We start from the raw sequence: 23,931 nt of genomic DNA on the forward strand, positions 1-23,931 counted from the left end.
GGTGTGTTATCTGTCTATCGTTGGTGTGTTATTTGTGTATCGTTGGTGTGTCCTTGGTGTGTTATTTCCGTGCCGTGGCAGCGAGCAGCAGCAGCTGTCTGTGTGTTTGTTCAGTGTCTCGGCGTGTTTGTTCAGAGATAGACGAGGCTGCTGATGACACTTTAACAATGAGTACATTAGTGTTTCATCAAACCGGCAGCAGCTGCTCCAACAGCCGATGACACCTGAACGCACCTCCACCAGCAGTAATATTTATATTATTATTAATAAAGAGCTTTTCTCGTCTCTGCAGCTCGTCTCTCATCGACACTCTGAACATCTTATTAAGTTATTACATAAGTGAGATAAAACACACCTCGTGATTTGTTATAATAATACAATTATTATTAAAATAAAAATGTGTTATTTATTATTAACTATTGTTTTTTATAGATAAGATGGACACTACTTCCATGTCTGTGTTCAGAATGTGGTTAGCCTAACTTAACATGAATACAGCTCAATGTCCCGGAACACATGGAGTCTGATGTTTGATTGAGATTCATGTCTCTGATTGTCCAATCGCTGAAATCAATGTATGTGGAAAATAGATGTGCTGTTAAAATTGGAGATAAACAAACAATTCTTCACCCAGAACAGAGGTGTTGGTCAGGGTTGACTTTATTCAATGTGTCTATCAATGAAGTGTTGGATCAATGTGCTGCTCCTGGGCTCTCCCTCCTAGAGAGAGAGGTGAAGTGTGTGACCTGGTTCTACTGTCTCCTACTGAACCAGGACGACAGAGTAGAACAGTTCAGTCACAGCTGGGCCCTGGCAGCAAACATGAAGGAAAATAATGTCAGGATTTTACAGAAACGCCCCACATGTGAGGAGAACAAAGACCAGTTTATCATAAATGCTAACATGATTGAACATAGTGTGAGTTATATACCTTGGTATAACCATCAGGGAGTTTCAACATGGCAGTGAATGCACCAAAAGAAAAGCTTCAAGAGCTCGAAATGCAATTAAGAGAACATTTCATAATTTTATAATCCCAATTCAAATCTGTCTTAAAACCTTTAACAGTGTGATCCAGCCCACTGCGCTGTATGGTAGTGAAGTATGAGTCCACTCAGTCATCAGTTCTACCCGCTGGACAACCACCCAACAGAGTCTCTACACGCACAGTTCTGCAGATACACTTTACACAGAAACACAGCAACAGATGCATGTAGAGCAGAACGAGAGAGAGAGAGATTTTTTAGAAATCTTTATTTTCTTAAAACATGAAAAAAAACATTGCCAAGGCAATAAATTCGACCCAAATCAACAAAACAAAAAAACAATCAAAACAGATTATTTTCATCATATTTTCAAGGAGCATTGAATATTAGTCCATGTTGTTCATGTTTTTGTTCATGTTCAGACTCTTTAGACTGTTTCACTGAATGATGGTCCTGAGACCCCATTCAGCTCTGGAATAAATCCTTGATCTGGAAATAGATCTGTAGAATCAGGAGCTTCCTCTCCTCTGTCGTCCTCCTTCAGCATCTCGACCTCGTCCTCCATCAGTCTCTCCTCCAACCTGCTCAGGATCCTCCTGCTCTGCCAGATGGAATTCAGCCCGAGTAGAGAATCCACTGCAGGTGCGTCTCTCAGTCCAGGAACATCTACCTCCACCAGTGTCCTCAGGGTGGTGGTCCCAGAGGAGCACAGCATGCTGCTCAGACCTGGAGTCGTGCCACCCTGGATGTCCACCCTGGCTCCGTTCACCAGCGGTTCTTGAAGCAGCCAGTGTGAGCATGTGGGCTCCGGTCTCTTATTCTCCATTAACTCCATCTTTGTTCAGCTCTTTCTTTAATATCTGAACTATTTTTTTCAGTCTGAAGCCTTCTTGCTCTGTGAGACCTCCTCTGTCTTTACTCCTCATGTGTGCTCTGACAGAGTTTAAGAGCTTCTCTTTGTCAGAGATGTAGTCCTCCACTTTAGCTCCTCTTACATTTTTACTCTTCATCAGATAATCCTGTTTCTCCTCCACACTGTAGCCTTCAGAGCTCTTACAGCTGCCAGCCCTGCACTCAGAGAGCTCACTGTCAGCAGCAGAGTCCTCCTCCTGACTGGACTCAGAGTCCTTCTCCAGACTGGACTCACACTCAGCTGCTCCTATACTTCTTGTCGTTGCCACTTTTTTGGCCTGTGAGTTTCCACTATTTCCTCTCTGTTTCCTCTTCAGCTGAGGGGCTTTGAGTTGCTCCTCGTCTTCCTCCTCCATGTCTACCTCCCTACCTGACTCCACCTGTCCTCCAGTTCTCTCCCTCACCTTCTGGACATCACTTGTCTCCTCTTCCCTCACCTCCTGGGACCCACTTGTCCCCTCCTCCCTCACCTCCTGGGCCCCACCCGTCTCCTCCACCCTCGCCTCCTGTGCTCCACTTGTTCCCTCCTGTCCGTCCTGCTTGTCCCCTCTGCCTTCCTCAGTACCTTTCTGGTTCTGGTCTTCATGAGAACTGTTTCCCCAGGACAAGCTCTGCTCTGATGTCCTTCTTTACCACAGCTGAAACATTTAAAATCATCAGTCTTTGCAAAAACTACATAATCAAAGTCCTCTACAGTGATTTTGAACACGAGGTTTACCTCCCTGCTCCTGTTGTTGGGGATCATGAGGACATGTCACCTGTGAGACACCACTTGCTTTAACAGCGGAGATTTAAAACCAGAAGACACTCTCCTAACCGGAGACACTACTTTCCCATGTTTGGACAGCTCTCTGATTATGGCATCGTTTCTAAGGAGGAACATTAGACACAGTAACTTTTACTGCCGGTGAGCTGAGAGGGTAAACGGGCAGGAAGTGTTCACCCACCTCGACCCCGTTCTCCAACACCACTTCTGCAACTTCTGAACCAGTGGCGGGCCGTACATTTTATACCTCGGCCTTCACTGCTGTCCTGCAGCTAAAATACCACCTTATAACCACATGATGGCGCCACAGCTATTCATTTTTAAGGCTGTAACTATGTACATCTTCGTATTAAACCGTTCACGAGTCGTTTGAATAATGCTACAGCATTTAGAAAATGCAAAAGCCTAAATTCAGGAAAATATAATATTCTCAGCTGGTCTGGCTGAGGGATCCACCGTCATTCCTTAATGACAAGCCGCGACCCAAAGAGATTATCATAGGATTTTACTTTCACAACCTGAGCGTTGAACGGACTGCTCAGCAATGTCTTTCCTCGGCTCAGGTTCCTCTGTCATGGTGCATCTCACTCAGTCAGAATGCATTTTGATTGGCTGAACTGCATCACGTGATGTGATTCACTACCCATCAGCCTCTGCTGGCTGTTAAGTTTCGTTTCACGATAGTCACGTGCTCGCCCACTGACCAATCACAGCACACTCTGTACCTCGCGGCAAAGCTACACACAGATTGTAATGCTGACATCATTATAGGCCGGTGCGCAGGCTCTGATAGTCAAAGGATACGCACAACATGTCAAACTAAAGATCTGATTGGTTGAAGACTATGACAATCAAAAACATCGTCCCCATTCACTTAAAGTGCACATGGATGCACTTGTGAGTCTGCAGGCCTCTGCCTCTGTTCTTACCTAGAGACACAGAGGTGAGATCTGATTGGATAAAAGCTCTACTTAAAACAAGCTGCACTGGAAGCAGAGCAACTGAGGAAGACAGTAGCTGTGCAATGAGAACATAAGATAATGGGAAAATATTTATATAAATTATAATACATGTAGTATATTTAAGAAAAATTATTAAATTATAAAATAGATATAACTTTGTGATTCTGTTTAGGCCAGCAGAGAAGGCTTTGCAGGCCCTGACGGCCCACCTCTGTTCTAAACTATCTAAAAAGATGACCACAGCGCTGTTCATCCGCGCTGCGGACTTCATGCAGCTGTGGCCGACAAGCTCCCCCACTGCCAGGCTGATTCCTCCGCTGAACACCCGAACAGCGGCGGGATCTTCACCCCGTGCTTCCTGGTCAAATCCGTCAGGCCCATGGTGGCGTTTAGCAGCCGACAGCTCGCGCTGATCAGCTGCAAACCCCCACAAACAAAGACCCTAAAACCCCCTAAATGTGCTCACAAACCCCGTGAACCCTTCACACTACACTACACTACCATACCCAACATTACCCAGTGAAGACAAATGTCGAAAAATCGCTATTATCGCTCTCAAAACCCCGCTCCTTCAGCTCCGTACGCCTTCCACTCAGAGAGAGAGAGACAGACAGAGAGGGAGGGAGGGAGACAGAGAGAGGGAGATAGAGACAGAGAGACAGATAAACAGACAGAGAGAGAGACAGATAGAGAGAGAGAGAGAGAGAGACAGACAGGGAGGGAGGGAGGAGAGAGAGAGAGGGAGGGAGAGGAGAGAGAGGGGGAGGGAGAGGAGAGAGAGGGAGACGGAGAGACAGGGAGGGAGGGAGGGAGGGAGAGAGAGACAGAGAGAGGGAGGGAGAGGAGAGAGAGGGAGACAGAGAGAAGGAGGGAGAGGAGGGAGACAGAGAGACAGGGAGGGAGGGAGGGAGACAGAGAGAGGGAGGGAGAGGAGAGAGAGGGAGACAGAGAGAGGGAGGGAGAGGAGGATCTAGGAGAGAGGATGTAGGAGGTGCATCACTCGGAGGTTCGGCAGCACTCTGGTCGGTTCTCTCGTCGGAAGCTTCAGGTCAGTAAAACGTCTCGTGAGAGGAACCGCGTCGTGATTCTGATGTTCGAGTCTTTGTGTTTGAGAAGATGTGAATAAGAGAGAGACGCTGCGCAGCGGGTTGAGGTGTGGAGGCTGGTGCACGAGTGCGTGCGCGCGCGCGCGTGTGTGTGTGCGTGCGTGTAGATATACACGTGCGTCTACAGACGGTCATCAGGCTGCAGGTCTCAGGCTCCACCTGATGGATGCGTTCATGAAACATGCGGAAACGGACCGCGTGCTGCGGATCAGATCTCCTCTCTCCTCTTCTCTTTTCTCCCTCCTCTACTTTCCTCTCCTCCTCCCCTGTCCTCTTTCCTCTCTTTCCCTCTCCTCTGCTTCTTTCCTCCTCCTCTGCTTTCCTTTCCTTCTCCTCTCTACGGTGTTGTCATTCAGGTGAAGGTAGATCTCCTCTCTCACCTCCATGTCTCGCCTATATATGTGCGAATGATGAGACAGAGAGAAGGAGGAAGAGAAGGAGGAACAGGAGGATAAGGAGGAAGAGGTGAAGGAAGAGTAGGAGGCTGGTAATTCAGTTCCTGCTCCTAAATGAGGAGGTCTGTGGAGCAGCAGCTTGTGGAGGTGATGGACGGTGGAGTCTGAATTATTTATAGCTGCCAGCTCATTGATTATTTCTGAGAGAACCTCGAGCTGTGTGTGTGTGTGTGTATGTATGTATGCATGTGTGTGTGTGTGTATGTATGCGTGCGTGCATGTGTGTGTGTGTATGCATGTGCATGTGTGTGTGTGTGTGTATGTATGCGTGCATACGTGTGTGTATGCATGTGTGTATGCGTGCGTGTGTGTGTGTGTGAGAGATACAATCAGCCAATCACAGAGAGACTGAACTACATTTAAACGAAAATCTCTTTAAAATGATGATGAACATTTCTTCTTCCTGTTGACAGTTGGACTCACGTGTCCGACGTGTGACATCTACAAAACGTAGATGCCGTAGGTTGAGTTGCATTGTGGGTAACGTAGGCACCAGGTTTTAAAAAGAAAGAATGGAATTTAAAGAAAAGACAATATATCTCATTCTGCTGCGTCATTTCTAAAAACTGTCCACTCGTCTGACGATGTTGTCGTGAATGAGGCCACGCCCACAATGATTACATCACTACACATGTGGCGGTAAATGCTCAGCTTAAGCCTGGAGTTCAGTCAAAGTTTCTCTGATTTGTTGTCACATGACTGTTGGTGTCAGATGAATCAATCATGACTTCATAGTTTCACTGAGGAGCTCACAACTTAATGTTTTTACACAATCTGGTTAAAGTAAACGCTTTATTTTTGGCGATATTTTCAGTGATAGTCTTTGTGTCTGTTGGTGTTTCTGTGCACACACAAACACTTCCTGTTTGTGAAGCTGAGAGACTCTAACTTGTTGCTCACAGAGGGTCAGCCTTTAGAGTCGTAGAGCAGGAGTTACGTTAGCGGTGTAACTGAGACGTCCTGCTGCTGGTAGCATCGCTGTCATATAAACCTGCTCTTTGCGTTACTAGTGTTTGGACTTCAGGGTCACTGAGAACAATGAGTTCCATCATCAGTCTGCATCTTTTCTCTGTATAGCATCTCTGACTCTAAACATGTTCACTGTCTGTACAGAGAACGTTGAGAGGAAACCTGAGATGCTAATAGAAAGTAGACGAGGAGACCTTTTGCATCTAGTTTTTGGATATTATTTCTCTGTTTACAATCATAAGGCGCCACTCGACCTTCTTAATGTCTCCTCATACAACAGTTTGCACGATATCTTATGGAAAGTTTTCGTGCGTTTTTTTCCCACAAAAGTCCAGCAACACGTGTCTTTCTGCTCGTTGCATGAAATACAGTCTTCAAAATTCACAGGACACAACAAAACTACTTAGTTAGTTTGAGACAACTAAACTACTTAGTTAGTTTGAGACAACTAAACTACTCAGTTAGGTTTAGACAACAAAACTACTTAGTTTGAGACAACTAAACTACTCAGTTAGGTTTAGACAACAAAACTACTTAGTTAGTTTGAGACAACTAAACTACTCAGTTAGGTTTAGACAACTAAACTACTCAGTTAGGTTTAGACAACTAAACTACTTGGTTAGGTTGAGACAACAAAACTACTTAGTTAGGTTGAGACAACTATACCCCCCCTGTCCTGTGTTTCTTTTTGCGGTGTTAATACTTCCTGCTTTATGATTTCATGTGAATTTATTATCTAGGATATCTATGAGAACACTGGATAAGAACAACCTGAGTCATTAAATGATAAACCCCGCCCTCTCAGCCACGCCCTCTCTCCTGATTGGCTGTTCTCTGGGAGCTGATGTCATTCATCTGATCAGACCTGATGGTTCATTATGTCTCTTTCACCTGTTCTCTTCTGTGTCCCATTAGAAGTCTCATTATAAAACACTTTGACATTTATTGCTTTTTAATGACCACTCAGACGTTTAATTGACTTTTTTGCTCGCTGAAGGTCAGTATTATGGGATGGATGACTCTGACCTCGTCACTTCCTGCTACATTTAAACACAACAGTACTAATGACTCTCTTTAACTGTGACAGCTTTTAAATACATATTAGTTATAATAGTGCAGTAGTGTTTAATGGAAGTTATGAGTTCAGTGTTTTGAATTCATAATATTTCCATCTATTCACCCTGTTGTTCATTAAGATCTGTTTCAGCCAATGACAGACGGGCTTACTAACCTGCTCACCTTTCTGTAGAACTCAGGTCTGAATGATTCATTAACACAAGAATGTTTACATCTGATGAAAATATGACAGTATGTGCTCAACTGTCTTTAAATATGACTGTTGTGAGCTAAACACCTGATAAATATTTATACAATATAAACAGAGTACAAGTTCAGCTCCAGCAGTACATGAAGTATTGGTAATATTAGTAGTATTAGTAGTAGTATTAGTAGTGGTAGTAGTAGTAGTAGTAGTAGTATTAGTAGTGGTAGTAGTGGTAGTGGTAGTAGTAGTAGTAGTAGTAGTAGTAGTATCAGTAGTATTAGTAGTAGTATTAGTAGTATTAGTAGTACTGCAGCAGTGAAGTCATCCTGCGTATCGCCGGCTTCTTTATAGTATAGCAGGTAAAGAGTGCCACTGTTGCCGCAGTAACAACCATTTGGCACCTGTTGCCGTGGATCAGCACGATAGTCCTGAAGAGGAGATGCAGGGAAGGAGACGTAGGGAAGGAGACCATGTGGAGGAGACGCAGGGAAGGAGACCCAGGGAAGGAGACGCAGGGAAGGAGACAATTTGGAGGCGACGCAGGGAAGGAGACGCAGGGAAGGAGACGATTTGGAGGAGACGTAGGGAAAGAGACGCAGGGAAGGAGACGCAGGGAAGGAGACGATTTGGAGGAGACGCAGGGAAAGAGATGCAGGGAAGGAGACGCAGGGAAGCAGACAATTTGGAGGAGACGCAGGGAAAGAGATGCAGGGAAGGAGACGCAGGGAAGCAGACAATTTGGAGGAGACGCAGGGAAGGAGACGATTTGGAGGAGACAATGTTGAGGAGACGCAGGGAAGGAGACAATGAGGAGGAGATGCAGGGAAGGAGATGCAGGGAAGGAGACGCAGGGAAGGAGACGCAGGGAAGGAGACGCAGTACCTTCTGTTGTTATGGTGAAACATTCTAGATGTATTTCACTTAAACGTCAGTAGGATTCATCTTCTGGGGACCGTGAATGTGTGTTTATTGAACAGTGGGCCGATCCATCAGATATAATACAGAGAAGATGATCATCATCAGTAACTACAGACCATGAATACACAGCGAAGCATCATAACCGTGTTTGTTTCTCTGCTCTCTGAGTAGTTCTGTTCTCAGTATTTTCATTTCTCTCTCCGTCTCTCAGCTACATTCAGTCTCTGAGCGGTTGGCAGGCGTAGCAGAGCTCCCGCCCACACAGCACCACCGCCCACCTTCCCAGCATGCCGCTGGCCTCTTACCACAGCCCTCTTCACCCTGACGGAGCTCTCTGTGAGAGGAGAAACACAGCGTTTATATTCACTGTTAGTCTGAACAGTCTCCACCACACTAACACTACTGACCGCTGTGGAATTTTGTGATTTATTGATCATCTTTTCTGTGCATTTAAGGATAAACACTTTGCTTCAGAAATTCATGGTCCCCACAGGATGAATCACAAATATTTACGTTATCAACTTATCGTACGATATATATTGACTTCATTTCAATAATTTTTTATCTGTTCATTGTATCAAATATAAACATGACCAATAAAAGTATTCATCATAACAGGCCTCGTCACAGCAACTATAATAACTTATCATTTTAAATTCTAAATAGCCGTTTTTCCGTCACATTATTGTGTCTCTGTAACTCTATATTAGAACTCTGTCAGCAGCCATGTTGTTGATGCATTAAGTCACTGTATCACTCCGCAATGCTAAGCCACGCTACCCACAGCGACGGAATACACGAGCAATGTTAAGTAGTTCCTCAAATCATCATTCTGATACTTGATATGTTAGGTTTCTCAGTCTGACGTGTTGTGACCTTGATGCTGCTGCAGAACCTAGACATGACTAAAGTCCCTCTAACCCACATCTAACCCACTCAGGCTGGAGACAAACCACCCAGCTCTGCATTATGCAGCACCAGTTTCTCTGAGGACTTTATGTCCACTACGAACAAGCTGGACAGCCTGTGATCACTAATTCAGTGTCTCGTCCTGCTTCTCCTCCAGTCGATGGACGTGGTTATCCAATGAGCTGTACGTCGTACAAACATTATGTTCAACAGAAAACTGAGACTCTTAATATGTTAAAAATACAAGATTCTCACTGGTGGAAACTGGTAGAAGATGTTGTAGATGTTTTGTGTCCTCAAGTGGTTTAACTTCCACAGAGTTCTGTGTTTATTCTCACTGCAGTGCTTTTACTTGTTCTGGATTTAGTTGTTCTGCTGGTTGTGTGATTTTAGACTCTGTTGTTTTCTCAGAATCCCTGATGATCACATGTGAAGGTTCGGGCTGTTCTCATGCAGTGTTCATAGCCGTCCCAACGGAGATGAATGCACTGTAATTCGTCTACATCCTACAAAATCTAATCCTATGTAATCCTCGTTATCGAGAAGTATAAAGAATGCAAATACCCACAAAAAGTGGGTGTGGATGGAGGTGGATTGGTGCAACAAAAACTGATCTTTCATTTAGGAGTCCACATTGAAATAATTTACATATTGACATATATAAACATCTTAAAAGGCTTTTGAGGGCAATGTGATGCTCATTTGTCAGTCTTTGGACCGAGGGGTGAGTCTTCGGTCCGAGGAGTGAGTCTTCGGTCCGAGGAGTGAGTCTTCGGTCCGAGGGGTGAGTCTTCGGTCCGAGGGGTGAGTCTTCGGTCCGAGGGGTGAGTCGTTGGTCCGAGGAGTGAGTCTTTGGTCCGAGGGGTGAGTCTTTAGTCCGTCTTCAGTTAGTCTTCAGTTTTGTACAGACAAGAGTTTTCATGTCTTTGAACTAAATGAACTGGACTACGGACCCCGAACGAACAAAATAACTCCTCTCACTCCACAAATGTTTGAAACTTGTGAAGTCGTGCTCCGGTGGCTAAAAAAATAAAGCTTCTCGTTTCATATTAGACTCAAAGTTCATGTTGATCGTTTCAGCCTGAAGTAGATTTGAGTCTTTGACAGAAGAAGAGAGAAGGAAGCTCACTTCTTCTTCCTGATGACCCATTTCACTTCCTTTACTTCTCTCCTTTCTTTCACTCAATCTTTCACTCAATCTGTTGTCAGTAACAACAGACTCTGTTCTGTCCTTATCTCATTTGTGTCCTCAGTCCATCCCTTCCTTCCTCTGCTTCTCTCACACTCTTGTCACTTCCTCTCATCTCCTCACCTCTTCTCTCTGTTCTGTTGCTTCACATTCTTCCACATCAACTCCTTCTTGTTTCCTCCACCACTTTCTATTTGTTCTCTTCCTCTCCTATATAATCCCTCCTTCTATCTCTTTACATTTAGCTCTAGATATTTTTTCCTCTTCTCTCTCTATCGTTGTTTCCTACCTCCCCCTTTTTCCGCTCTCCTCTGTCCTCGTTTCTCTCTTTACATCCCCCCTCCCCTCGCCTCCTTTCCTTCTCTCTTGCTCTTTCTCCTCCTTCAGCCACCCAACCACAAGACAAATGGACAAACGCCTCGTTGGTGATATGTAGCCTGTTTCCTCCCCCCTCTCCATCCTCCATCCTCCATCCTCTGCCGCCTGAGGGAGGAGGGGGTGAGGTCTGCAGCTCCGTCTATAAGGATGGAGGAGGGAGGAGGGGGTGAGGTCTATAAGGAGGATGTGAGATGGTTTCCATGCATTAGTGATGTTCAGTGACAACAGATTCTGTTCTGTCCCAGATAACAAATCTCTCCATGAAATAACTAGTTTACTAAGACTGTATTTAAGTACTTTATACTACATGTACTACGACTGTATTTAAGTAATTTATACTACATGTACTAGAATAGATGGAGCAAATACATCTTTGACATTCCTGGTCACGGTTTTTGTTGTTGTTTTTTTCTGCTGATACTAGTTATTGATCATTAATGATGCATATGAACAGTTACAGATACATTGTTGATTGATTATAGCAGCTGGTCTACAGGGTCCAGAATATTAGTTTTTTTGCCATCGTCCTAAAAAGGATTTCAACTCTCTGAAGTCAGTCTGTTCTCCTCCATCTGAAGAAGAAGAGCTCCATCGACCAGACCAGGAAGTAGCTTCACAACACAGCAGCTGATTGGCTGCTAGAGGTCTCTGCTTCAGAACTCATAAATAGTTTATATCAGAGGTGGGCCGTCAGGGCCTGCAAGGCCTTCTCTGCTGGCCTAAACAGAATCACAAAGTTATAGCTATTTTATAATTTAATAATTGTTCTTAAATACACTACATGTTTAATGTAATTTATACAAATATTTTTCCCATTATCTTATTTTCTCATTGCACAGCTACTGTCTTCCTCAGTTGCTCTGCTTCCAGTGCAGCTTGTTTTCAGTAGAGCTTTTATCCAATCAGATCTCACCTCTGTGTCTCTAGGTAAGAACAGAGGCAGAGGCCTGCAGACTCACAAGTGAATCCATGTGCACTTTAAGTGAATGGGGACGATATTGTTGATTGTCATAGTCTTCAACCAATCAGATCTTTAGTTTGACATGTTGGGCGTATTCTTTGACGTGTCAGAGCTGCTAGCTGGTCTACAAGTACGTCAGCATTACGTGCAGCTCAGTTTTCAGGTGCAGCTCTGCAGTGAGGTGCAGCGTGCGCTGTGATTGGTCAGTGGGCGAGCACGTGACTATCGTGAAACAAAACTTAAAGTAGCCAGCAGAGCTTAGTCGGAGTAGTAAGAGTTCACATTGAAAGATATGGAAGAAATTATGACATGTTTTGCATTGTGCTTAGTGTAGATTATTATTATTTTACCTAGCTTTGTTTTTTTAACACTCAATGGCTGAAGGAGGAGAAACAGATTTGTGAGTTGGGATTTAACCGGATTAAACTCTTAGTCAACAAAGAAAGGAGGATGGAGTTTGTCTTTAAATCAACAGCGTTTGTTTTTACATCTAATATCTGAATGGCCCTCCAGTGTGCAGCAGTATGCGTGTTGCTGCAGCTCTGCTGGATTGATTTGTTGCTTTGTTGTCATATGAATATATGTGACTGGTTCTTGTGAGTTTGTTCTTGTCATTGTGTTAATTATAGAGATTTGGACTATATGCATTGTCCATTAATTAAGAAGCAACCCGTCATGCGCGGAGTTATTGTCCGGACACTTGAATGTGTTTGGGGTTTTGTTTTCTTTAACAAAGCAGGAATGATGTCCTGGAGGAATGTGAATTGTGTGGTGATTGCTTTCGTCCTGTTTGAATCAGTAGGAACAGCTAAACACTGTGGGGAGAGTTCGTAGCTTGTGTGCTGCTGTTTTCCTGCTACGCTAGTTTAGCTTAGCCTCAGCTGTCTTTATTTTGGTTTGTTATTGTTCCGGGTTCAGAGGTGTTAGATTCAGGAACCTCTCTCAACTGTGGGGAAATCGCACATGGTCCGGCCTCTGCTACAAAGTCAGCCGGTTTCAATTATAATCAAAAGCATTTAATACTACAGAAGCTAAAACAATTGCAAAGTGAAGTACCCTATTTACAGTATCTATAGATATATATTTATAGCATCGACATAGAAATATGATCCGCGCGGAAAAGCAGACATACCCACACGATCAAACGTGAGGAAAGAGGCAGAACCCTCTTTCTGAATTTTCTTATATAGTTCGTAAATGTTCTCAAAATGTCCGTCTTAGTTTCTATTGGCTAAATCCAGCAGACTCCTCCTTCTCGCATCAGTCCGCTGGAGGACCCTGGCACGGGTGTTGCTCCATCTGCGTGCCCCTGTAATTGCCTGTCTGAAAATCCCTGTCTGACCCTTGACTTATTCTTCACAGTTTAATACATTCAATGACTGTCTTTTATGGCTTAACACTTCTCTGGTATACATACTATATAAAGATAAGGATTTGCAACTTTTGGCAAAAACTTCACAAGTTTTACAAGCATAATTGGTACGTCCCAAGTACTTGCTAACATTTTAGTATCCACCTCTAAAGGTGCTACACATTCTACGAAGAAACACTTCTAACTATAATTCCTAAAAGACACTTCTAATCATAAATCTAAAATACACTTGTAATTATAAATATTAAAGCACACTTCTAAACCTAAATTTCCTACAGAGGTCACAGCCCGTTGTCTCCTACATGAGCACAGAAAACATTATATTTCACACAATTTAAGCTTCTGCATTTTCCAAATGCACTAGTATTATTCAAACGTATTGTTCGGTTTGTACGCCTCGCACCGAACGGTTTAATATGAATACGTGATGTTACACCATAGAAACAAATAACCGTAGCTGTGGCTCATCATGAGGTTATTAGGAGGTGGTTCAACCGTAGTAGGACAGCTCTGAAGGCCCAGGTATAGAGTACACAGCCCGCCACTGGTTTATAGTCAAATATAACATACATAGAAAAGTGTGTGTGTGTGTGTGTGTGTGTGTGTGTGTCCTCTTCCTCCAGATGTTCTTGTCTGACAGTAGCATCCGTCCTTTATTACATTAGTGTGTTCTTGAGTTTGAGAAACACACTCAAGAAGGAGAGCTGGTTGAATAAAATCATGATGATTGTTTTCTATTGTTTCTTTTAAGTTACTATTTTTGTTGGAGGGTTGAGTGTGTGTGTGTGTGTGTTGGATGTAGTTTAAACAGAAATGAACCTCATTGTTTCATTGTTTCATTAACATATTAATGACCTGTTAGCAATAGAAGATCTCTGATCCTCTGGCGGTGTTGTTGTGACATCATTTATTGATCAGATGTTTCCAGAATGTGATCTGTGTCTTTGGGGGACGAGAGTGTGAAGAGGATCACATCACCTCTCCTCGTGTTTAGTGTCTCTGTTGATGTGGGTAAAGCTGAGGTTCCCTTTGTTTATTCTGGTCTCATGTGGTCTCATGTGGTCTCTCTCAGGTCCAGAAGAGACTCGCTGAAGACAGGAGAGAGGGGAGACTGAGGCTACCTGCTCAGTCCTCTTTGGTTTTTGAGAAGAACTTCTGCACCAATCAGCAGCCAGCATGGACTTTGTGATGAAGCAAGCTTTGGGTGGTGAGTACTCCGATGTCCCGACGCTCCTGAACGTGTCATCATGAGGAACTCATTTCTCTTGAGATGGTTCAAAGACTTATTTACGGCTAGATGATGATGTGTTGAGTGTCGATAGAGCTGCTACAATGTTAGCTTAGCATAGCACTGATGAAACCAGACTCCATTCAGAAAACAAGCGTTTTAAAAGTTGTTTACTTGTCGTCTTGTAGAGAGAAATAACAAAACATTCATATTATAACATTATATCGTGTACATTATATTCAGACTAATTCCTTCTGGGCCGTTCTATTCCTTCTCTATTTGGATTAGTTTGCCTTCAGGTTCTGGATCGGGTCTTATCATCCTCTGAACCGTTTAAGATTGGTCTCTTTTTTAATCTAGATTTTGCATGTTCAGAAAGCTTTTATTTAAAGTTAAAGAGTTAAATATTGAGCCACTAGGGGGAGCTGCTCTTTTGTTCACCTATCAAGATAAAAACAAAACATTCACTCTGCAGTGACAACCATCAATAGCAACCGCCATTTTGAATCCCATCTATTCAGATAAACAAAGAGAAGGAAGATTGCAAAACTACACGCTATGTACACTAGTCAGTACACTGTACACTAGTTAGTACACTATGTACACTAGTCAGTATACTGCACACTATGTACACTAGTCAGTACACTGCACACTAGTCAGTACACTATGTACACTAGTCAGTACACTGTAGACTATACACTAGTCAGTACACTGCACACTATGTACACTAGTCAATACACTGTACACTATGTACACTAGTCAGTACACTGCATACTAGTCAGTACACTATGTACACTAGTCAGTACACTGTACACTAGTCAGTACACTGCACACTATTTACACTAGTCAGTACACTGCATACGAGTCAGTACACTATGTACACTAGTCAGTACACTGTACACTATGTACACTGGTCAGTACACTGCACACTAGTCAGTACACTATGTACACTAGTCAGTACACTGCACACTATGTACACTACTCAGTACACTATGTACACTACTCAGTACCCCTCCCCCCCCCCCACCCTCGTGTCCAGACTGAAGTGTTGTAGTTTACCTCCCGTAGAGTTGCTGTCTAGTGTTGTGACCTTTCCTCCAGGAGACTGTATTTATTACATCTGGACCATCTGGTCCTCCATGGATACAAACACACCCTGATGAGGTTTCTGTTGTGGTCTCTGGTCCGGGGGGGGTCACTAATCTAATCACCAGCCTGCAGTGTTTCTCGTCAGTGGAAATGAACCAAACACATTGATTTTATGGTTTTATATCGATATTGTGATATAATTTAAACTAGTAGATTTTGACGGTCAGGTTTAACATGTTGTAAATAAAACTGGACCAAAGGGAAAAAACAGGAACACAACAATAACAAACACACACACACACTTCCTGTTTATCTGATTTAGCTGCACTCAGACCTTTGATCTAATTTAGACACACACACACACACACACACTCTATAGATCTCAGCTGCCTCAGATTCTATTTACTGGCTTTTCTTAATTACAAATGTGATTCATCAGAGTTTCATTGATCAGGACAACGAGGTCGACCGGGGAGCAGAGTGGACTCTAATGTTAGGATCAACACGTCCTTCATGACCGAATACCAGATTAATATCATTTAATGAAGCAAACATGCTTCAAACAACATCTTAAATGTTATATTTAGTGTATAAATTCACTTTGTTCACATCAGTTTCACTTCATTAATGTTGCATGTGTCTTGTTAGGATTTAAGAGGCCCCTCCTGTTATGTTGGGGTCAAATTGACCCGTTTCAATGTTTGAAAATCTAGAAAAAATATTTGAAAGTACTTTTTTGTCTTCTGCTTGCCTTAATTAGTGTAATCAACGTGAAAAAAAATAAAAATAATTATCATGTATTTGCAACCCCCCCTGCAGGTTTATATTACAGAGATGATGTTCGGGTCAATTTGACCCGGCAGTGAAAGTGGAGGCTATAAGGGGTCAGAAGGGTCAAGTTTAGACCATTTCTTTCTTTGAAAATGTGAGACAAAGTATTTCTACCTCCCACCATGTTTCACCCCATTTCTCACACACACACACACACACACACACACACACACACACACACACACACAATATTTCATCCCAATCTCACATGCACACAGTCTCTTTCTCACTACCGCACCTGTGCGAGAAAAACAGATACTATTTTGGCGGGAACCTTTTATTTTCCCGCCCACACTTAGCAGGGGAGGGGAGAAACATACGAAAGGGTTGCTTGGGAGTCCTACCAACATTACACTCTGCAGATACACACAACACAGCAGCTTACTGTAGGACAGCATACACACACACTCACCTCGTTCATTGTGTTCATATCTTGTTATTTTTTGTAAATGTCTGTTTCTTAACACTATAAATAAACATAAGTAAAGTTTACTTTCAATACAAATCCTGATGACTCATTTGGCTTGATTTTGAGTGAGCAGAGGTGTCTCATCTCTATTTATCTACATCACCCCATGAAAAAAAGAAAGTTTCAAAATGTAAAAAAAATTTAGAAAGAAATACATGTTATGGTAGACTAATGCAATTTATATCTAGGTTTTTCCAATGTACCTAAAAAATAGTTTGAACATGTATTTTTCATGAAAACGAGTGAGTTATCCGAATTGAACTCTGATCTATGAAGGGGTGAATAACTCCATTCCAATAAATACTGATTGAATTGTTAGTAATGGTGTTGGTGATGAGGTACAAACTATATTTATTAGGAATTTTTGGTTTCTGACAACTTTTGGATGATTAAACATGCACCGGGTCACATTGACCCGGGAACATAATGGCTGTACCTAAGAAACGAACAAAACAGGAGGGTTAAGAGGCTACTTTGTCTCCTCTTCGTCTCCTCGTCGTCTCTTCTTTGTCTCCTCTTCGTCTCCTCGTCGTCTCTTCTTTGTCTCCTCTTCGAGTTAAAGAGGCAGAACGTCAGGTTTTTATTATATTAAAGCATCAACCACCATGAATATGTGAGGGTCCTTAATGTTTAGTGTAGATGAGGGTTTGTCTCTGCTGGAGGATCCATAACTCACAGACGTTCAGGTGTTCCTGAGTTTACTATCGATCAGACGGAAGAGTCACTGTCACGTCTAGAAAACTGCGTCTGTCAGCGATAACAGCGTGTAGGAGGTCGGCCGTTAGTCACTGAAGAAAGAAATCTACGGAAAAAAAGTAAATTTTAACTTTTTCAAACTTGCTATAATTTATTATAATTTATTAATATTTTTTGGATTATTTTAGTTGTAAATATTATTATTAATATTATTATCTATTCTATAAAATATCAGAAAAAATCTTTATAATTAAAATTGTCTCATTTTAAAAGCAGCATCCAGAATTATTATAATTTTTTTCTTAATAACAGAATTTAAATTTCTGCTCGTTACTTTTCTGTGAATTAATTAATTGAGTAATTAAGATGAGATAAGATTATATAGGAGATAGGATTACAACAACAAAGTGGACAAAACAAAACAACACAAGTATAATACATATATCGTATTTAAATATACAATATAATACATATATAGTATAATAAATATTGAAACTAAAATACGATATAATTGGACTGAATTTTCGTTATTTCATCACTAAGCGTGTTGACTTTTATTTTGAAGTATCCACCACCACCATCATCATCATCGTTGTCTTTCATCCATGGAGGAACAGCGGCCTCTTCCTGTCACATGACAGGAAGTGATCCAGCAGATTTCCCTCCAAATAGAAATCCATCATGTTTATCTGTGACATATACTTCAGGTGTCACAGGTGAAGGAGAGACCTGGATGAGGAGGGACAGGAAGTGTTGACAGATGGACCTCAGTGGGTCTCTGAAGGTCCTCCGGCTGGCTCCTCTTCTCAAGACGCCTTCAAGGTCTTCAGGGAACCCCATCGCCACATAATCCTGAGAGCTGCTGACACACAGGCTCTACCGTTGGACCGCGAGGTCCACCGTTGGACAAGAAGGTCCACTGTTGGACCGCGAGGTCTACCGTTGACAAGGTCCACCGTTGGACCGCGAGGTCTACCGGTGGACCGTACTGATCAGGTGTTTATCTAAATATCAGTTATTGATTTATATTGTTGTTGTTATTGACCAGGAGCCACCAAAGACATGGGCAAGATGCTGGGGGGGGAGGAGGAGAAGGACCCCGATGCATCCAAGAAGGAGGAGGAGCGGCAGGAGGCGCTGAGGCAGCAGGAGGAGGAGAGGAAGAGCAAGCACGCCCGCATGGAGGCCGAGAGGGAGAAAGTACGGCAGACCATCAGGGACAAGGTTTGACTAACGTCTCCACTTTGTCTTCTCTTTGTCGCTCCTCTTTGTCTTGTCTTCGTCTCCTCATCTCGTCTTCATCTCCTCTTCATCTCTTCTTCCGTTTCCTGTTCGTCTCCTCATCTTCTCCTCTTCGTTTCCTCTTCGTCTCTTCTTTGTTTCCTCTTCATGTCCCCTCTCCACATTGTCCCCCTCATTGTCCCCTCCCCTCTCTGTCTCCTCTTCTTCATCTCCTCTTGTCCCCCTTATGTCCCCTCTCCTCATTGTCCCCTTCATGTCACTTCTCCTCATTGTCCCGCTCATGTCACCTCTCCTCATTGTCCCCTTCATGTCACCTCTCCTCATTGTCCCCTTCATGTCCCCTCTCATTGTCCCCCTCATGTCACCTCTCCTCATTGTCCCCCTCATGTCACTTCTCCTCATTGTCCCCTTCATGTCACCTCTCCTCATTGTCCCCTTCATGTCACTTCTCCTCATTGTCCCCCTCATGTCACTTCTCCTCATTGTCCCCTTCATGTCCCCTTCATGTCACCTCTCCTCATTGTCCCCCTCATGTCACTTCTCCTCATTGTCCCCTTCATGTCCCCTTCATGTCACCTCTCCTCATTGTCTCCCTCATGTCACTTCTCCTCATTGTCCCCTTCATGTCACTTCTCCTCATTGTCCCCCTCATGTCACTTCTCCTCATTGTCCCCTTCATGTCCCCTGTCATTGTCCCCCTCATGTCACCTCTCCTCATTGTCCCCTTCATGTCCCCCTCCTCATTGTCCCTCTGTCCTCCTGTCCCTGCAGTACGGGCTGAAGAAGAAGGAGGAGAAGGAGGCGGAGGAGAAGGCGGCCATGGAGCAGGCCTGTGAGGGCTCTCTGACGCGTCCTAAGAAGGCGATTCCTCGAGGCTGCGGAGACGACGAGGACGAGGAGAGCATCCTGGACACCGTCCTCAAGTTTCTGCCCGGACCTCTACAGGACATGTTCAAGAAGTAAACCGTGACAGAGACGAAGGGGGTCCGGGTTAGGGTGTTTGTAAGGAGGCGGAGTTTCAGAGTAGATTGGAGGGGGGGGGCTTCTCACTGCCTTTCTACAAAACCTTTACGTTCTTCTTTTCTACTCGACGACTGCGTCTCTCTTCTTTTTATTTGACTCTTAGGACATTTCTTACAGTTTAATAATACGTCTTCTGTCCTTTTTTCCTTTTTTCACACCTAGTGAGGTCAGACGTTCTGCTTGGTTTGGCCATCACCTGTTGCCAGGCAAAGGGGACCAATGGCGAGCAGCAATCCTGCAGATGGAGCATGTTGTGTGTTTTCTACTTTTTATGAACCTTCTGGTCTTTATATTGAAGTTTAAATGAATCAGCGTTTTGAGTTCTGGGACATGTGCCTCCATACATCGTCCTCCTGCCAGAGGACATGTCAATGAGGGACATTGGGTTGTTCATCTGCATGAAGACACACCATGGGACACTTTTACCACACCATGTCTCTGATGTAAACTTGGCTCGTTGTCACATTTAGAACGATTTAAAAACAGACCTCCGTGTTACCTTCAGGGCCTCGAGCTTCACAGGAACTTTAGGTTTCATTCTAGATTTACTCGAGCTCTTTAGACGTGTCGAGGACTTTGGATATTCTCTCAAATATTTTTTATTAGATCAAGATTTCATCCATTTGAGCAAACAAAGAGTCTTTTGAATCCCATTTTTAAAAGTAAATCACTGTTTCTTTGTCCAGGAATCAGGTAACTGATGATGAGTCAGCGTCCCTGTAGAGACAATCAAAGCATGGACCGCTGGAGGAGGCGGTACTTCCTGTCACACCCTCTCTGATTGGTTAGAAGAGGGTTTAACTAAGTGTCTCTTAACTTAAACTATTTATTCTCATTTTCTTCTCCACATGAATGCAAATGTCAGACTTTTCTCTCGACTTCTTAAGGCTTCAGTTTTCCCTCGATGGACGCTCATCACCATGGAGACCAAAGAAATACCGGTGACATCTTCACGTTTCTCGTCACGTAGACGAGTTTTAGTTTTTTGTTGTATTGAGGTCTGCAGGAGGAACACGTGTGCATGAATCCCAAAGAGCACAAACTAAAAATGATCTTTTTCCCCTCAAAGTAGAAGATGACGTCACTGAGGAGCTCAGCTGACCTCTGACCTAACAACACGTCGTCCTAAACACATACAGCAGAGCACGAGGCTTCCACCAGTTTGTACCTTTAAGGATTAATAAGATGAAATGAATCATGAATAGAAACATGTTCCTTTGTTTCCTTAGACAAAGCCATATTATTTAAATCGCAATAATTACTTTAAAAAAAGACAATATTCCATCGAAGAGTTTTACCGTCTCGTTTGTTTTATGTAAAAAGAAAGATTAGAAACAAAGATATCTGCATATCTGTTTGTAAGTCCTCACCATACTTGTATCTTTAAACGCGTATACGAGTGTATACACAAAGAAATGTGTGTAGAAAAACTCTGTGTACTACATGTGTACTGTGTGTTTCTACATGTTGATTCATATTCTTATAACTATTAATGTGCACAGGCAGAGAAACGATACTGAACACGTTCCTTTAATATTGAGCAAACGTTTGGTAGAGAAGAGACGAAGAACACGCACAGAATCACGTGACGTTGATCCAGAGAGACTTTAGTGGATACACACACTGTCTCTGTACTACAAGTTAGTAGTAGTAGTAGTAGTAGTAGTAGTAGTACTGCGTTGACACAAGACATGTGACAAAATACAAAGTTCTGTTGCTTTGTGTCAAATCTTTAGATTTCAAACTGACGGTTTTTAAAAGTCAGTTTGATGTAAAACATTTTGGTTTCATATTTTTGTATACAGTTAAATTCTAAACCATCAATATTCAACCCTGTCTCCTAAAAGTGACGTTCACGTACAACTCGACAGTTCACGAACAACTCGACAGTTCACGTACAACTCGACAGTTCACGTACAACTCAGGTTACGGTCGAGATTTTAAACAGTTTGAAACATAAAGTTAATGTCGTCAAATGACACTAAACTAAAACTCAAATTAAGTTAAATGAAACTAAAACTAAACTAAACTCAAATGAAACTAAATTAAACTAAACTACCTTCATCAGTGTTTGTCATTACATGTTTGTTACTTTATTAAAGTTATGGATGGAAATTAGAAAAAGCTGAATGTTGACATTTGGTTTCACATTTCCCTTGAAACATTATTCACAATACATTTTAATGTTATTTCAATATTAAACATAATCTGTTGCGATCACGGTTGTAAAACATCAAATCTGAGACGAAGACTTCGACACTGAAACTTTAACACTTGAGTTCTTTAGAGGCGGAGCTCTACAAACATTTTTTATGCTGATTTCTGTCTCAATCACGGGATACAGTTGCTTTGCTCGTCATGTTGAAGTGATGCGTCAGACAGGTTTAGTGCAGTTTGAGGAGAATCACATTGATTCATGTTATTTATCACATGAACACAGTCTCACCTCCATTAGGTTCCTTCTTGCCTTGGATAGTAAAGAGTTAACATGAAGCCATTCATCATCCGAGTAGAACTCCAAGCCTCACGTCATGTGACCTGCCTTTAAAAAGAAAGGGCTATTACCGTAAGTCACCTGTGTGAGCTCACTGCTGTTTACTGTCGTTGTTTCACTTCCTTCTGGTGTCATGAGTGTTTCAAACTCTAGATAAATCCTTAGTTTGATCGACGGCGGTGGAGCAGCTTCTGACGTACACTGAAGTAGACGTGGCTGAATGACAGTGTAGACATTAAACAGATACCTGAGTTTCAAACGTTTAATAGTGATGAGAGACAAGATAAAGAGCTGAAACACGGGATCATCAGAGCATCTTCTGTTGTCAGGAGCCCACAAACATTCATCCTGCCTCCCCCCTCCCCCCTCCCCCCTCCCAAAAACACAGCAGAGGTTGTCCATTAGGTCTGGTGATATTTCACTATGTATTACATCAACACACAGTGATGTATTGTGGCAGCGTGCAGCACACGTCTACGTCTTCAATAGAACTTTATGAAATGCAAAGGGACGCTTGGAGACGGAGAATGAAAAACTTTAATTCTTTAAACTTTATCGTCGCTCGTGACACGGCCGGACTGTTGATCACTGTAATGATGTCATAACGTTTGTCTTTCTGGTAACGTTTTCCACGTCTACACTTATTGGATCTTCTTAGAACTGCCCTGCTGATTCCTGCCAGTAAACCTAGTTTTACGGAGTCGAGAAGCTCGTCTCGTCCACACGTTTACGTCCCTTTAGTGGAAGACGAGGTCTCGTCCTCACGTTTGCGTCCCTTTAGTGGAAGACGAGGTCTCGTTCGCACAAACTGTGAAGACAGACTCTTTAAATACATTCCAGTCTTTTTGGCATTTGCACTAGAATACGTTGAAATGTTACACAAAAATAAGTTCCTACTGCCAACGTACCTGTGTTGTGTTACTGTTTGCCAGCCTCTGAACGGTGAAGCTGAAAGGTACCAGCTGAGGTTCTGTACCCGGCAGCATTCCCTTTAGTTCGGCCATTTGTGCCAAACCAATGCGATGGCGATATTCACACGTTTGCAGACGATGTGACGTTGTTCCCTGGAGACCTAAAGGTGACGCGTAAACCAGGAAAAGGATTAAAAAGGGATTAAGAACTGAAAAGGGAATCCACTAAGAAATGGATTTTTCTTAAAGTTCCTCCATTTGAAATCGAGTCTCTTTTATAATTCAGGGTGCAGAGGGTAAGAATGTATGAATATGAGTTGTTGTGCTATTTGATCCTTAACTGCATGTCGTGTCTCTATGTGGAGCCGTCACTGTAAACGCTCTCATCAGTGGACATTAAATGCATCGCACTAATAAAACAGGTTTATAAAAAGCTTCCTATCTTTTTAGTCTGTTTTGCCTTCAGTGGTATTTTTTCCTTTAAACATTATATACTTTGTACATTAGTTTATGTAAAGACACTGTAGCTGCCGATAAAGTACGTTTAAACGATTTGATAGAAATCTATTTGTTGTTTTTTGATTCTTTTTGTTAACAATGAATTGAGATCTTATGGAGGTTCTGGACTAGAGGTCCGAGTTGACAAGAGAGAAGAACTGAACTATGACCATATTATATACAGTACATATATATACATATATACATATATATACACACATATATATACATATATATATATACATATATATATATATATACATATATATACATGTATATATGTGTGTATATATATGTATATAT

The 23,931-nt window shown here is 42.6% G+C and overlaps 1 protein-coding gene across 2 annotated transcripts; it reads left to right on the forward strand.

The window, feature by feature from the left end:
- Nucleotides 1-4,561: 4,561 nt before the first annotated feature.
- On the forward strand, nucleotides 4,562-23,563 carry LOC116400599 (complexin-2). 2 transcript variants are annotated; one of them, XM_031878512.1, is made up of 5 exons: nucleotides 4,562-4,674; nucleotides 8,550-8,706; nucleotides 14,220-14,354; nucleotides 18,509-18,684; nucleotides 19,474-23,563. In XM_031878512.1, the coding sequence occupies exons 3-5, from the start codon at nucleotides 14,324-14,326 to the stop codon at nucleotides 19,663-19,665; spliced, it is 399 nt and encodes a 132-aa protein (XP_031734372.1). In that variant the 5' UTR covers nucleotides 4,562-4,674; nucleotides 8,550-8,706; nucleotides 14,220-14,323; the 3' UTR covers nucleotides 19,666-23,563. The 2 variants fall into 2 exon arrangements, with proteins under 2 accessions (XP_031734372.1, XP_031734371.1); XM_031878511.1 differs by lacking the exon at nucleotides 8,550-8,706.
- Nucleotides 23,564-23,931: the final 368 nt, after the last annotated feature.

The sequence above is a fragment of the Anarrhichthys ocellatus genome, unplaced genomic scaffold (genome assembly GCF_004355925.1).
Source record: "Anarrhichthys ocellatus isolate YVR2014 unplaced genomic scaffold, GSC_Weel_1.0 scaffold184, whole genome shotgun sequence".
Lineage (NCBI taxonomy): Eukaryota > Metazoa > Chordata > Actinopteri > Perciformes > Anarhichadidae > Anarrhichthys > Anarrhichthys ocellatus.